The sequence below is a fragment of the Pristiophorus japonicus genome, chromosome 5 (genome assembly GCF_044704955.1).
Source record: "Pristiophorus japonicus isolate sPriJap1 chromosome 5, sPriJap1.hap1, whole genome shotgun sequence".
NCBI lineage: Eukaryota > Metazoa > Chordata > Chondrichthyes > Pristiophoridae > Pristiophorus > Pristiophorus japonicus.
This window is the reverse complement of record NC_091981.1, coordinates 168,598,104-168,615,011: the sequence shown is the minus strand read 5'-3', so window position 1 is coordinate 168,615,011 and position 16,908 is coordinate 168,598,104. Positions and strand designations below refer to the sequence as shown.

Genomic DNA, 16,908 nt, shown 5'->3' with positions numbered 1-16,908 from the left:
GTTCCACATGATGTATTTGCAATGCACGCAATAATTGCCTAATGATAAATGATCTTAAATGTCTGTCTTTTTCAGGGTGTTTCTGGCTGATCAATTTGATTGTCTGCAGCCACATCTTGATGCGATGATGCCTTCAGCCAAGAAGCCGTTTTTGCAGCAGTTTTATTCACAGGTAGGGACTGAATTTTTCAAATATAATGTTGTGATGTAGAGAAGAATTTTTTTGGTCAATTTTAAAATGCCTACTTCTACTGAAAAAAATCTTATCCAGTTGTTGGTTTGTTTACTGTGGTTGATGTCTTATCCTTTTCTCTTTTTTTTTCTCTTCCCATCTAACACCAAATAGACTGTGTCAACTGCCAGTGAGCTGCGTAAACCAATTTACTGGATTGTGGCTGCCAAAGCCATTGATTATGAACAGATGCTGCATCTTATGGCTAATGTTAAATGGGATATCAAAGAAATAATGTCACAACACAACGTGTACATCGATACTCTTCTCAAGGTAACTGCAAGCATGGGAACAGTTGCTGTTGCAAAGTGTTATAATCCATTAAATAGCTATCAAATTAATTGCATTATTTCACAGCACAAAATATATAGGCATTTGTTGCTGGAATTGCTATTTATCTTCCACAATATAACTCCACAGAGTAACTGAATAGTTTAGAACAACCTATACTATTAATCAGCTGAAGTATAGACATGGGCTGCAAAATTTGGCTCGGCAGCGCCTGTTGTTTAGGTGTTACAAGTGCCCTTTTGGCCTGCATCGGAAGCCATCTTGGGCAGGCGCAGGGCGTGTGCACCGGACGTATGCAGAGTAGACAGATCATGATGTCATTCAGTGTACAACGCTGATTTGACATCAGCTCTGCCATTTTGGAGCTGAACACTCTAGCCAACACCCTCTCTTAAACACATACAACTGAACACATGTTCAGCAACAGGAAGGACCCCCTGCCAGCGCTATTTAAAGGGATCATCAACTACTTGAAGGTTAGTTGCTGATTGATTTCTGCTGGCTGTTGCTGAGTTTGTCGAAGTGTTCGGTGATTTATACAGTGATTTCAAGTAACTAAAATCTACAGGGAGCGGTGTGGCAGGTGCTGAAGGACTTTGGCCTAACTTCAAGGAGTCGGTACATACCACTTACACCAAGACATGGGTGCAGTAGTAGGCATTTCACTTGGCCTACAGCATGACCGGGAGAATGAGCAGAGGTGACAGAGCAGGACAAGCTGCTGGCAGAGTGATGAGGGGAGAAGGGTTTTCAGCAGGAGGCCATATTCTCCCAGGATTTTCAGGGAGCAGTATTCCTACCCGAGCGTCAGCAAGGAACAGTGAGTCAGACGTCTGCGCTTCAGCAAGGATGCCCTCACCTGCAACCACATCTACAGCCTCAGGCCAGGATAAGAACCGGATTGCCAGAGGCGGTGCCGGTGACGGTGGCCGTGAACTTTTATACATGGCTGGTGGAAGGTTACTGACTTTCAGTGGAGGCGACTGCAGATGGCCTTGGAGGATGACCTTGGGCAGCTCTAAGCCTAGAAGGACCGGCTTCCGATTGCACTATCTCAGCATGGACGGCAGGAGTCTGAGCTGGCTGGCTGACCGGCAACAGCAAAGGCACTAATGGAGTGTGAGTGGTGAGAGGAGGAATGCTGTTATCTTGAGAGAGGACAGCAGGTTCGTGCTCCATGGAGCCACTGCCACTTGCCCGGGGCGGCACCTCAGCATTCCTCTTAATCTATTGGAGTGCAGATTGCTGGACTGCTGTGACACTTTGCAAGCCCCTTTGGACACTGGTAAACACAGCCATGATGGCAGCAGTCTGAGCATGCATGGCAGTCTGCAGCTTGTAAATCAAAAGCGATTGTGCGACTGGGTCGTGGGATGTGAAAAGGAGGATTTCGTATGAGAATACTTTCATCTTCGATTATTTCAGTCTTGCCACTGGCCATAGGCTCAGCGATGGCCGCTCCAGTGATGGCGCCCACCATCTTCTCCATTGGCATAAGGTCATGCATCCGTGTCTGTACCCCGCTAGGTAGCTGCCACTACCGTCGGTTATGCGTTAACTTATCCTGCAAGAGAAATGTGAAGGTGTAGGTGAGTGTGGTGCAATATGTTTGGGTGATGTGCCTCTCATGGTTGAATAGCTGACAGTGTATGCAAGCTGTGTGATATGTGGGTGTGAGGATTGCAGCACTGCTAAGTGTGTGAGGGTGAGATGAAGCTATGCATGTGAGGTATGATTCCTGTTTGATAGAGATTGTTGGTAGGTGAGTGTTGCAATCATTTAAATTAGCAGGCAGCATGCTGCCAGCATCGGAAGTAATTGGCGCAGGTTAATCGCGATTCCCCACTGCTGTTTTCAGGGGCTATCGATTTGGCCCCATGGTATTTGCTTGCTTTGATCTCATAAGTAATGGAAGCTTTGCCCCTTATTCAGAATAAAGTATTTATTAATTAGAATGACCAGAAGTATCATTAAATTCAGGTGCATTTTAATCAAATAATTAACACTGTAAACTAGCTTAGGTCCTAATAACATAGCAAGTTTTTCAACATTGGATAACTACCTAAATACTTTGCATGATTTCTTTTTAACATGAAGTACCTAGGGAATCTAATTTACCTCAGACTATAGGTCGGAATAAATTATTATTATTTATAATTATTCATGTCAATTTCCATAATCTGTGTGGGAACTAATTTATGAAATTAGATAGCAATTCATATTTGTTCCTCTTTAAATAGGTTCTACCTTTATTCTTTGTTGCTAATATACAGAGTAGAATTAATTTTCTGCTGGCCTCTTTAACCTTGGAGCCCCTGAATTCCTTATGGAATACTTTTATTTCATATATTTTTTGAACCTAATGCAATGTTTTTGCAGCATTTCCTGATTCATAGTATTTGTAAAGTGAAATGTTTTCATGCAACAAAAAATACTCTCTCAAAAGTTGTATATTTGATTTCATGAAAGATAGTATATAAATATGAATTATTCGGCTCAATTTTGGCCAGGAGTTGCATGGTTTTTTTTGGAGCAGGCTGCTTTTTCTGGCCTAAGTTTAAAAATCCCCAGTTTCCCCAATCAAATTGCACCAGCAAATTCACTTAGTTATGTTTTTTTAGGTTAGTTTTTTTTTCTCAAAAGGGGGCGTTACCAGCCACCTACGCCAATTTTGGCCATTTAGGCAACTTTGGTCAGCTAATAGTTACTCCATTTCTACTTAGGCCAGCATATGTGGCCATTTGAGAAAACCCTTTTGGAGAGTTAAAGAAATCGGCGCAGATAAGTACATCAGAGACCATTTGGCCTGGGATGGGGCAGGAAGCGGAGAGGACCTGGACCTGAACCAACCAAGCCTTAGGGAACAGACTTGCAAAACCATCCTTCCTTTGCACAATTAAAATAAGAAGAAATAAAAAATTGAAGTCCTACCTTCAGCACTCAGCCCGGGACACTCAAAACGCACGCAGGAGGCCACTCGGCCTGGGCTAGGGGCGGGAGTGATGGAACTGGCCGGCATCGGGGCAGTATCAAGCCTTCAAAGTGTTATCATTAAAATCCACCTTATTTACTGCTTGGTGCTGGGAAAGGGAACAAAACTTCTACATTTTGGGCATCCAGTGTCAGAAAAAAGCACTGCCAGATGAGGATTAGCAAAGTTAAATGGAATATAAAAAGCTTGTATTTTACCTTGATATAATTTGGCAGCAGAAGAATTGTTGGGTAAAGATAAAACTCATTTTATCCGACCTCTCCTTATTAAAAGTCTTTATCTGACTCTGTTCAGTGCTGTGCCTCAGTAACCTTTCTCATGGAAGGAGCTGGCTATTGTTTTCAGAACAGTGCCCGATCTGTAATGGCCGATTGCCAAGGCGCAGCGCTACTGCACATGCGCGAACATCACTAATCTCCACTGCGTATGTGCAGACGTCCCGGCACATTTTCCAGCGCAGGGCGCAGGCTCCACCCCCTCGAATCAATTGGCCACGCTGCGCGACTGCAGTGAAGAAGCCAGACAGTGGCTAAAGTTGCGAAAAATTTTTCCGGAGCATCTCCAGACCTACTTAAGCGGTGCAACTCTGGTAAGTGTGCCTTAAAACATGCTCGGCCAAAATCTACCCCATTGAATACTAAACGAATTACGCAAATGACGGGACCATAACTCCAGCGGGAATGCATCGGAAGAGCTCGAAGTTAGGCTGGGACCTGGATACACCAGATCCCAGCCTAATGTTGGAGTTTCAATGCTAGTGAATGGCAGAGACTCTGCTTGTCCCTTACAAGACCAATGCCGTCAAAGAGGGCGGGGACTGTCTGCAATGCCGTAGAGACCACATGGGGATCGTGGCTGGACCCTCGATGAAAAGGCGGGTATTTAATTCCTTAACATTTTTTTTAGAGTAACCCTTTTGCCAAGGGGACCGCTGAAGCAGCATGATTCCTGAGAGCCCCCCAGCCCAGCTTGGCCCAGGCACCTGTCCCACAATTTGTGGCTCACTGCACAAGGTGAGTGCTCAAGATGCACCCCTAGTGATATGGCCAATTCGCTGGGAACATGTAATTTAGATGACCTGTCCTTGCCCACCATCGAGCACAATCAACAATCAAGAAACATGTTTTTTGAGGTTTTGTGGGCCAAATTCTTCTTCAAATTCTTACAGTTGAATGATCTAATTATACTACAATTGTACATAATTTTGAAAGGTTTTTTTTAGAACTTTCAATTTTAGAATAAAATCTGGCTATCATTAAGTGGCTTTCACTTTTCTCCAGATTTTCAAAGCTATCTGAACATTTAATTTGTTGGTATGGAAGTTCACTTGTGGTCGGATAGAAACTCAGAAACCAGATATTTGAATAACTAACTTTTTGTGGAAATAGTATATATTTTTAACTTTATGTGCCCCTTGAAGGTGAAATATCTTTAAGATATTCTCTTCCAAGTCAGGGGAGCAGACAAGTGAGCTCCCTCCAGGTCTCCTCCAGTGCTGATGTAAGATTGTCGGCTGTGGTGACCTCTCCCTCTTTGTGTCATTTCCCCAAGCAATATAATAAATTAGATTGAGAACTTTCCATGCAAAAGATCACCTCTTGTTGGCACTTAATGTTTTGCAAGACTATTTATAAGAATCTAAATACAATAGGATAACAATTTATTAAAATGAAATGGAACCCGATTTAGGGCTCATTCATGTAAGAAGGAGTGGTGCTAAGAACTGATCATAACCATGCTGCTTAACCTACCAAATTCAAGCAGATGATCAGAGTGGCAAAGGAATGTGACAGTGAATGATCCAGCTCCTAGTCACAAGCTGACAGTTCCATGCAGTGACCTGGAGACAACCAGAAGGCCAGTTCTTGAACGTGTTGCTGCCTCCCAGATCCGTGCCCATCTCTACCGCAACTCTTTATTTGAAATTCTCCAATCAGCATGCCAATCACCCAAACCCTTCTACAGCACCAAAATGCCCCTAACCAAAATCACAAGCGATATTGTTTTTAAATGTGACCAGGGTGCATTATCCCTCCTTGACCTTTCTGCAGCCTTTGGCGAGATTGAACACACAAGATTGAGCACATCACCCACCTCCAACACTTGTCCTTCGTTGTCTGACTCAGTAGAACTGTCCGCACTGAGTTATACTCTTACATTTCCGATTTTAGTCAAAGCATCTCTACCAATGGTTTATTTTGCCACCCTAGCACTGTAGGAATCTCCCAAGGATTCATCCTTGGCCCCCTCATCTCCATGCTGTTCCTTGATGAAATCATCCACTGGCACAGGGTCAGTTTACACTTGTTCCACACAGATGAAACCTAGCTCTACCTCCATCACCTATCTCAACCCTTTCACTGCCTCTACTGTCATACTGTTTGTTCTATATCCAGTCTTGGATGAACCACAATTTGCTGCAGCTTGAACATTTGGAAGACCAAAGTCTTTCAGCCCTGTCACAACTCTATACCTTTGCCACCAAACTGCTTGCAATCTCAATGTCCTATTCTACCTCAAGATGAGCTTACAAGCCCGTATCCTTTCTATTACAAATACCACATCTGTCCTGTCCTCTTCCCATCTGCAGCTGAAACCCTCAACATTGCATTGTTTCCTGGTCTCAAACACCTCAGTTTTAAAATTATTATCCTTGTGTTTAGATTCCTCCATGGTGGCCCTCCCTGTCTCTGTCAACACCTTCAGCACGATAACACTTTTCCCCGCCTCACCCCGTATCCCAAACGTTACTGAGTCTGGCCTCTTGTGTACCCTCACCTTATCATTGGCAGCCGTGCCTTCAGTCACTTAGGCACAATACTCTGGTTTCCCAAACTCCTCCACATAACATAAGAATTAGGAACAGGAGTAGGCCATCTAGCCCCTCGAGCCTGCTCCGCCATTCAAAAAGATCATGGCTGATCTGGCCGTGGACTCAGCTCCACTTACCCGCCCACTCCCCATAACCCTTAATTTCCTTATTGGTTAAAATCTATCTATCTGTGATTTGAATACATTCAATGAGCTAGCCTCAACTGCTTCCCTGGGCAGAGAATTCCACAGATTCACAACCCTCTGGGAGAAGAAATTCCTTCTTAACTCGGTTTTAAATTGGCTCCCCCCGTATTTTGAGGCTGTGCCCCCTAGTTCTGGTCTCCCCGACCAGTGGAAACAACCTCTCTGCCTCTATCTTGTCTATCCCTTTCATTATTTTAAATGTTTCTATAAGATCATCCCTCATCCTTCTGAACTCCAACAAGTAAAGACCCAGTCTACTCAATCTATCATCATAAGATAACCCCCTCATCTCCGGAATCAGCCTAGTGAATCGTCTCTGTGCCCCCTCCAAAGCTAGTATATCCTTCCTTAAGTAAGGTGACCAAAACTGCACGCATACTCCAGGTGCGGCCTCACCAATACCCTGTACAGTTGCAGCAGGACCTCCCTGCTTTTGAACTCCATCCCTCTCGCAATGAAGGCCAACATTCCATTCGCCTTCCTGATTATCTGCTGCACCTGCAAACTAACTTTTTGGGATTCATGCACAAGGACCCCCAGGTCCCTCTGCACCGCAGCATGTTGTAATTTCTCCCCATTCAAATAATATTCCCTTTTACTATTTTTTTTTCCAAGGTGGATGACCTCATATTTTCCGACATTGTATTCCATCTGCCAAACCTTAGCCCATTTGCTTAACCTATCTAAATCTCTTTGCAGCCTCTCTGTGTCCTCTACACAACCCGCTTTCCCACTAATCTTTGTGTCATCTGCAAATTTTGTTACACTACACTCTGTCCCCTCTTCCAGGTCATCTATGTATATTGTAAACAGTTGTGGTCCCAGCACCGATCCCTGTGGCACACCATTAACCACCGATTTCCAACCTGAAAAGGACCCATTTATCCCAACTCTCTGCTTTCTGTTAGCCAGCCAATTCTCTATCCATGCTAATACATTTCCTCTGACTCCGCGTACCTTTATCTTCTGCAGTAACCTTTTGTGTGGCACCTTATCGAATGCCTTTTGGAAATCTAAATACACCACATCCATCAGTACACCTCTATCCACCATGCTCGTCATATCCTCAAAGAATTCCAGTAAATTAGTTAAATATGATTTCCCCTTCATGAATCCATGTTGCGTCTGCTTGATTGCACTATTCCTATCTAGATGTCCCGCTATTTCTTCCTTAATGATAGCTTCAAGAATTTTCCCCACTACAGATGTTAAACTAACCGGCCTATAGTTAACTGCCTAATGTCTGCCTCCTTTTTTAAACAGAGGCGTTACATTAGCTGCTTTCCAATCCGCTGGTACCTCCCCAGAGTCCAGAGAATTGTGGTAGATTATAACTAATACATCTGCTATAACTTCCGCCATCTCTTTTAATACCCTGGGATGCATTTCATCAGGACATGTCCACTTTCCTCTCCTCCTTCAAGACCCTCCTTAAAATCTAGCTCTTTTTAACTTTCCTAATATCTCTTTCTTTGGCTTTTTTTCCTTGCAAAATGCCTTGGGACTTTTTTCTTCATTGAAAGTGGTATAAAAATGCAAGATGTTAATATGTGCATGCATTGGATTAGGATATGTTTATGTTTACTTCTGACATATGTTACTGTAGGAGTTTGAACAGTTCAATAAGAAGTTATCTGAGGTTTCCAAACGGGTGCGTATACCGCTACAAGTGTCTAATGTCCTATGGGAGCATTGTATTCGGCTGGCTAACAGAACCATTGTAGAAGGGTAAGTTATCTTTTGTTAATTATGTTTCCTAAATGCAAAATGGCCCTCAGTTTATGCGAGGGTTGCCCTGATCTCCTGATGTCGTATTGGGAGATCAGCAGAACTCTCAAAGAATAATACCATTTCTCTGGGGGTTCTGCCAAAGTTATGGCAAGTGATCAGAACCCCTATGGAAATTCAGGGCCAATATATTTAAGCCCATTAACAGCCTATTTTGTTGATGCGAGTTTTCTTGAATGTTGTGGTACTTAGAGATATTTTGTGGATTACAGAGTGGTAATAAATAATTACAGCACATCAGAATAATGAATATTTGGGATCAGTTACAGCTAATTATTTTAGACGATAATTTTCTGAGTCCATGTTACCAGCATAAATTAGAAGTTTGTTTGTACGCTACCTGCCATTTGCAGACCATTCAAATGAAAAATGGGAGAATTTGTCCTGCCTGAATTTCTGATTTGTTCTAGTGATAGATGAGGTTTCTTCCGAGCAGCATAGACTTGTAAAATCCTAATTACATTTTAACTTGTCTTTAACAATGGTGCATGTGAACATTTTATTAATCTATATCAGAACATAAAAAATAGGAGCAGGAGGAGTAGGCCATTTGGCCCCTTGAGCCTGCTCCGCCATTTAATACAATTATGGCTGATCTGATCATGGACTCTGGTCCACTTTCCTGCCTGCTCCCCATAACCCCTTATTCCCTTAACGGTTAAGAAACTGTCTATCTCTGTCTTAAATTTCTTCAATGACCCAGCTTTCACAGTTCTCTGAGGCAACAAATTCCACAGATTTACAACCCTTTGAGAGAAGAAATTCCTCCTCATCTCAGTTTTAAATGGGTGGCCCTTTATCTAAGATTGTGCCCCTAGTTCCCGTCTCCCCTATAAGTGGAAACATCCTCTCTGCATCCACCTTGTTAAGCCCCCTCATAATCTTATACATTTTGATAAGATCACACCTCATTCTTCTGAATTCCAATGAGTAGAGGCCCAACCTACTCAACCTTTCCTCATACGTCAACCCCCTCATCTCCAGAATCAACCTAGTGAACCTTCTCTGAACTGCCTCCAAAGCAAGCATATCCTTTCTTAAATATGGAAACCATATTCCAGGTGTGGCCTTACCAATATCCTGTATAACTGTAGCAAGACTGCCCTGCTTTTATACTGCATCCCCTATGCAATAAAGGCCAAGATTCCATTGGTCTTCCTGATAACTTGCTATACCTGCATACTAACCTTTTGTGTTTCATGCACTAGGTCCTGCTGTACTGCAGCACTTTGCAACTTTTCTCCATTTAAATAATAACTTGCTCTTGGATGTTTTTTTTTCTGCCAGTGTGTATAACCTCACACTTTCCAACATTATATGGCTGTCTTGGTAAATCATATCCAAAACCCCCTCCCCCAATCCAGGTTTTAAAATTATACTTTGCTCAGTGGCTTGGCATATTTCCATTCAGGTCTGGAACATTGAGTTGAATCCAGTCCCGATTGATCGGATGAAAGGCTTCTAAGTAAAACAAGTTTGGGCAGTGTTAGACTAGATTAGAGAAAAAGTGAGTCAACAGCATAGAACTACCCTTAATTTAAGAAAAGAAATAAAGAACTTGAATTTTATATAGCACCTTTCACAACCTCAGGATATCCCAAATCATTTCACAGCTAATGAACGACTTCTGAAATGTAGTCACTTATGTAGTGCAGGGAAATGTGGTAGCAAATTTGCACACAGCAAGGTCCCACAACAGCAATGAGGTAATTGACCAAGTAAACAGTTTTAGTGATGTTGGTTGAGGGATAAAAAGTGCCATGAGATCTTTTATGTTGGCCTGAGAAGGCAGACAGAAATTGAGTTTAACATCTCATCTTAATGTGAAGCACACTCTCTTTCTCTAATCTGAGTGTCATTCGAGATTATGTGCTCAAATCCTGGAGTGGACCTTGAGCCCATAACCTTCTGACTCGGGCAAGAGTGCTACCACTGAGCCAAGTCTGGCACTAACTCGACAAGCAATTGGGAATATATTTTGAATATATGATTTTATATATTGAAAGTTTTCAGTACAGAGTGACTGCAAAATTTTAGTTCAATCAAGAGATTTAGAGCATGCCTTAAACTGCAAGTCATTTTGTTTACAACTAGCATTTGAACTCCAAAGTAACATTGCAGTGTTACAGACGGATGCACAAGGGGTTAATAATTCTAACACCATTACAGCAAGTTCACTAAAAACTACCAGCAGTTTGCAATTGCTGAGAGAGAATGATGTGTTCTGTTCATTATCATCACATGAACAATGAAGTGTCATTGGGGAGATATCATTGTGGTTTCAACACCTATAACATGATATGGTGGCAACTAGTGAAGATATCAGCACCATTTCCACCAGCTCGTAATCAGTCATATTAAACCCTATCTTGTGGTAGGTACAGATCCATCCCTCTGCCCTCTCCTGTGCCCTCTCAATTGTGAAACCATACTTTGGACTTTTGTGTACAGTTTTGGTCTCCTTATCGAAGGAAAGGGTATATTTGCCATAGAGGGGACTGCAGCGAAGGTTCACCAGACTCATTCCTGGGATGGTGGATTGTCCGATGAGAAGAGATTGAGTAGACTAGGCCTATATTCGCTCGTGTTTAGAAGAATGAGAGGTGATCTCATTGAAACATACAAAATTGATACAGGGAGGATGTTTCTCCTGGCTGGAGTTTCTAGAACCAGGGGTCACAGTCTCAGAATAAGGGGTCAGCCATTTAGGACTGAGATGAGGAGAAATTGTTTCACTCAGAGGGTGGTGAATCTTTACAGTTCTCCACCTCAGAGGGCTATGGATGCTTAGTCGTTGAGTATGTTCAAGAAAGAGATCGATAGATTTTTGAATATTATGGGAATAAAGGGATATGCGGGTAGTGCAGAAAGGTGGAGTTGAGGTAGAAAATCAGCCATGATCTTATTGAATGGCGGAACAGGCTCAAAGGGCCGAATGGCTTACTCCCGGCACTAATTCTTATGTCTTCAGTGCATTATCAACCTTTGTTCCTCTCATCTTCAGCCATCTTAGTCTACACATCCATATATGGGAGGGGAGAAAATACAAAAAAAAATGCAAAAAATCACAAAACGTTTACAAGACCCTTAACTAAGTAATTGCTGCAAAAGAATTAAAAAATAAAAACTTTAACTTACCTTTTTTGCAGGTCTTCCTACTTCCCGACATTTCTGAGGCTGCAACGCCTGCTTTTCTCGCGCGTTTTTTTTTCCTTCTGAGAACGGGTTCGCTGAATGGCCAAGCTTAGGCGGTGTGGGGTTTTTTTTGTGTTGCACATTGGCGATCCGCTTTTCGGTGATATTTTGAAAACGCCATTCTTAGACTTTGGGGAATTTTGTGCACTTCAATTTAAGAACAAAAAAAGCACTTTTAACGCGAAAAAATTGCGTTAAAACGTGCATTAGGCTGGGGAAATTCTAGCCCATAGAAATTTCTACACGGAAGGAGGCCATTTTGTGTCTTTGCCAGCAGACAAAGAGCTATCTGCTTGTTCATCAGCACATATTGGCCCCAAGTTTCCACATGATTTGCGCCTTATTTTTAGGAGCAACTGGTGTAGAACGGAGCATCTTAGGGGGAGGGGGGAGAAGGAGATTGGGGGGGGGGGGGCCCGTCCCTAGTACCAGATTTACAGGTAGGTGGCGTTGGGTCGGGGTGGGAGGGAGAGGGAGGTCAGGTCGGGGGGAGGGAGGTCAGGTCGGATCCAGTCCGGGGGCAGGGCGGGGGGGGGGTGGGAGGTGTCAGGGAGTGGGGGAGAGCGGGGGGGCGGGGGGAAGCGGGAGTTGATTCGGGTCGGGAGGAAGCAGGAGCTGGCCGTGGGAGGAGCCTTATTCATGCAGCCCCAGTGAGGCCATTGGGCCAGGGCTAGGGGCTGCGTGCTTCGGCCCCTCCCACACAGTTTCGGGCGCCTGGAGCTATTGAACATGCGTGCCCACTGTAGCGCGCATGTACAGAGGTCCCGGCACTGTTTTCAGCACGGACCTGGCTCCGCCCCCTACAGCTCCTGCTGTGCTGCGCCGAGGGCCAGAGGACCTGCAGGGAGCTGGAGAATCTGGAGGGTTTTTTTAGGCGCACTGTGTGGCGCGAAAAATGGGCGTCCATGTCGGGACTGTGCCGTTCTAGGCGCGGCTCGAAGCTTGGGCCCATTGATTTGGTAGTGTTGTGTAAATAAATCTGAAGAGTTAAATCTATTTTTGTTGAAATGATTGAAAATGTTGATGAATTCTGACATTGGTCACGCAAGTAGAAATATTTTTTAAATTGTATTAGTCCTTTCTAATTTCCTTACAAGTCACAAGCCGATAATCAAACATCAAAGCAAAATAGCTAACGATAACACCATATCTGTCAATAATTTTGCACAGATAAGCAGTTTTTTAAACAATTAGCATTGGATTATGATGTCTGTGAAACTAGTCCTCTGTGATAGCTTTGTTTACATGGGATCAAATTGTCACTGGTCAGTGAAAATATTTTAGCACAAGAAAAATATTTGATGAAGGTAATTTGCATTACATTAATTCCTGAAAAAAGTACAACTAATAATGCTCAACAGTGCCTTAATATTTAGCAATGCACACCCATCAAAGTGAAACTTTTTGATGGATTACATACACTTAAGGTGTATCTAATTAAACTTTCGAAACAATACTAGAAGATTGCCTTTCCTTGGCACCGGAGACCATCTTTAAATACTTGAGTTCTGATGGAGGCTGAGATGCAAGCAAAAGTTAGAATTTGCTGCGAGAAATAATTGAACATTTTTATTCCTTCACTAATTTTTCACATGGGTTACGTTTGATTAATCTGTTACACACACAGCTGTCAATTTTCTTTCTTCCCTTTCTACTGCAGTTATGCTAATGTGAAAAAATGCAGTAATGAGGGACGTGCCTTGATGCAGCTGGACTTCCAGCAGTTTTTGATGAAGCTGGAGAAATTGACTGACATCAGACCAATTCCTGACAAGGAGTTTGTGGAAACCTACATTAAAGCCTATTATCTGACTGAAAATGACATGGAGAGATGGATTAAAGAACACAGGGTAAGACGGGGGAAAAGGCATACGTTTTTTTTGAATAGCTGTAACAATATTTTTGCAGCTGCAAAGCGTTATCCATATTGTAGAGGTATCCTGTAAAATGGTTACGCTTCTGTTAGAATTTTAAACATAAGCCAACTGAACACTCATGTAAGCATATTATCTTTTAGATTTATATGAATTTGTTTTGCAAAGCTGAATGACAGTTTCCATTCTAAAATCTGACATGTTTTCTTTGGGTAGGAATATTCAACGAAACAGCTAACCAACCTTGTGAATGTTTGTCTGGGCTCCCATATAAATAAAAAGGCACGGCAGAAGTTGATAGCAGCCATTGACGAACCCGACAGGCCTAAAAGATAGCCTTTACCAACATTCGTGCATCGTTGTTGTCCCAGATGTCATAGGGATAAGTATTTCCACTGCAAATTAATACATAATGGCACTCTTGTGTTACACGCATTTATGATGCATGTTACTTGTTTTCCAATCAAAAAACAATGTTAAATGATTGAACTGGGAAATGCTGTTTTAGTGACTAATGTGTGTTACTGTTTAGCTTTTGTTCCTGTCTTGTTAAGCAGCCCCAATCCTCCCAGTAATGCCATCTTTAGAGCCTATATGAAAACTATTTACAATGTTATGCTTATTATTTGGTGGGGATAGGTTATAAATTTTTATCTGTTAGAATATGGGCTTTAAGGATTCTATATTGTAACTGAAGGAAACTGTATATTGAATAGTGTTATAGTGTGGAATACTGTATGTACTGAAGCAAATGTCCTTAGCTAAAACTGATTTTACAATGACTTTCCCATTTGTAAAAGGGTAAATACTAATAAATGAAGGATGCTTATGCTTCATACAGAACTATTGTAAGTAAAGCAACACAAATTAAATTCTGTACATCCTCATTTAATTTGTTCTGGTTCCAGAATTTGAAAAACGAATGTGTTCCTTGTTAAAATGGAAGATGGATCATGGATTGGTGACTGAATAATAAACAACTCAAAATTAGAGAATTTTTATACCCTCATCGACTTGTGTTATGTCAGACATGCTGCTATATGGATATTTTATGTCTGAACGGCAACATTTAATTTTACAGAACAGTTTTCATCGTGAAATGGATGTTACTAGTTTCATTAAATTAAGGTAGACCTCTTTAATAAAACCGTTGTAAAATGCACCATTGGCTAGACACCTCCAACAAGTAAATCAAACTTGTATTGTGTAATCACATTGAACTTAGATCAGGATGATAGTCAGAATATGGTCTCTCAAAGGTTACACTCACCTCTGATCCAAATAAATGACCACACTACTGAATGTGCTGTATTTTTCCATTAGAAATTGCAACAAAGATGTGTATAAATCATTTACACTGATAGCGTTATGTCTTTAATACACTTATGAATGACTCCACGAGGTCTAGTATTGTACTTGAGCTATTGCGACCTTCGTCCCATTTATTGTAACTCCAGAGTGAGGCACAAGCATTGTGGGCAGCCTTGTATACTGGGCCCTGCACACCTATGCAGGTGACCCTCAGGTCTCCCACCAGAGTGCCCTCTGGTGGCACACCTTATGTGAACTATACAGTTAGTATACATGGTCTACATACATGACATCTAGCATAAGCATGGCAAGCTTAAAAGCTGTGAACCCAAGGTAGATTTTTTTTTAAATTTTGTAAAAGAAATCAAAGTAAAAAAAACTGCACCATTTATGTTAATAATTCTCAATTTGTAATACAGAGATAATAAGGTATGTCTCCAGCTGCCGAGGCCCTAAGCTCTGAAATTCCCTCCTTAAACCTTTCTGCCTCTTTACCTCTCTCCTGCTTTAAGAGGAGGAGGAGCCATCTCGCCCGAGAGGAGGAGGAGGAGAGCAAGGAAGATGGCACTGCGTCAGTCGCTACCACTGTCACAAGCACCAGCTCACAGACCGACACCACGGCTAAAAGAGGTTAGGGTAGAAGAGGGATCCTCACAGTGGGCAGCAACCATGCCAGGTGGAAGGGACACCATAAGTGCCACCTTGCCAGGAGGGGCAAGGTTAGGTACCAGTTCTACTGTAGAGGAGTCAGATGATGCCCTTGCAGGGCCAAATTTCAGAAGAAGGCTGATGGGTTTGACAAGCCAAATGCTTGGTGCAGTGAACAGCCTGCCTAAAAGCTTGTGGATCATGGCTAGAGGATGGAGAAGTCCTCCTTCAGCTTGGCCGTGGCTTGATGCAGAGCATGGAATACATCCTCTCCAACATGGAGAGGCTGGTCAGTTCTATACAACCACCTGTGGAGCCCGACATGCAACATTTGATGACTCAGGTCGCAGCTTCGACTGCAGTCATTGCAGCTTCCATGGAATGACAAAGTGCTGCAATGGCAGCTCAGGCAACTGCGATGGTGGCTCTAGGCACCTCAGTTGAAAAAGACTTGCCAAGTGTCTCCGATGGCCAGAGATCTGACCTCCCAGTGGGTCACTGGGCTGGCTGAACAGATTCGCTGAGGTAGTGGTGTTGGAATCGTGGAGCAGGAATCTACTGATCTATCTCCGGGTGTCAGCATTCCTGCACCCTGCTCTGCCACTCCACCATTGTCCTTGCCGTTGCCCATCAGCCAGGCAGCCCAGACTGCTGAAGCCCATGCTGAGATGCTGTAGTCGGAGGCCGAACCAAAACGGCCCACAGCCTCTTGAGGACATCGCAACTGCGCTGTTCAGATTCTCAGCAGCCATCCACCTAGTGTGCTGTTGTCACTTGGGTTGTACTTCGTAGAAGCACCAGTGTAGGTGAGAACACTTATACGAAAGCCACTAAGGGTAAGCACCAGGATGAATAGTTTAAGATTTGTACATAAGAATATAAGAAATAGGAGCAGGAGTAGGCCATTTGGCCCCTCGAGCCTGTTCCGCCATTCAATCAGGTCATGGTTGATCTGATCTTGGGTTCAGCTCCGCTTCCCCGCCCGCTCCCCATACCCCTTGACTTCCTTATCATTTAAAAATCTGTCTATCTCCACTTTAAATATATCCAATGACCCAGCCGCCACAGCTCTCGGGTAGAGAATTCCAAAGATTCTCGACCCTCTGAATGAAAAAATTCCTCCTCAACCCCGTTTTAAATGGGCAACCCCTTATTCTGAAACTATGCTCCCTAGTTCTAGATTCCCCCAACGAGGGGAAACATCTTCTCTGCATCTACCCTGTCAAGCCGCCTCATAATCGTATATGTTTCAATAAGATCACCTCTCATTCTTCTAAGCGCCAATGAATATAGACCCAACCTGCTCAACCTTTCTTCATAAGACAACCCCTTCATCTCAGGAATCAACCAAGTGAGCCTTCTCTGCACTGCCTCCAATGCAAGTATATCCCTCGTTATATAAGGAGGCCAAAACTGTACGCAGTACTCCAGGTGTGGTCTCACCAACACCCTGTACAGTTGTAGCAGGACTTCCGTACTTTTATACTCCATCCGAATTGCAATAAAGGCCAACATTCCATTTGCCTTCCTAATTACTTGCTGTATCTGCATGCTAACTT

General features: G+C 43.0%; 1 protein-coding gene across 1 annotated transcript in view; it reads left to right on the top strand.

The window, feature by feature from the left end:
* vps50 (VPS50 EARP/GARPII complex subunit) overlaps positions 1–14,385 on the top strand; it is a 351,039-nt gene extending 336,654 nt beyond the window's left edge. Inside the window, exons 24-28 of the mRNA XM_070881083.1 lie at positions 76–172; positions 347–505; positions 8,140–8,261; positions 13,177–13,366; positions 13,607–14,385. Coding sequence (XP_070737184.1) covers positions 76–172; positions 347–505; positions 8,140–8,261; positions 13,177–13,366; positions 13,607–13,726 — 688 coding nt within the window. The 3' untranslated portion in view covers positions 13,727–14,385. The remainder of the gene's footprint in view (positions 1–75; positions 173–346; positions 506–8,139; positions 8,262–13,176; positions 13,367–13,606) is intronic.
* Positions 14,386–16,908: the final 2,523 nt, after the last annotated feature.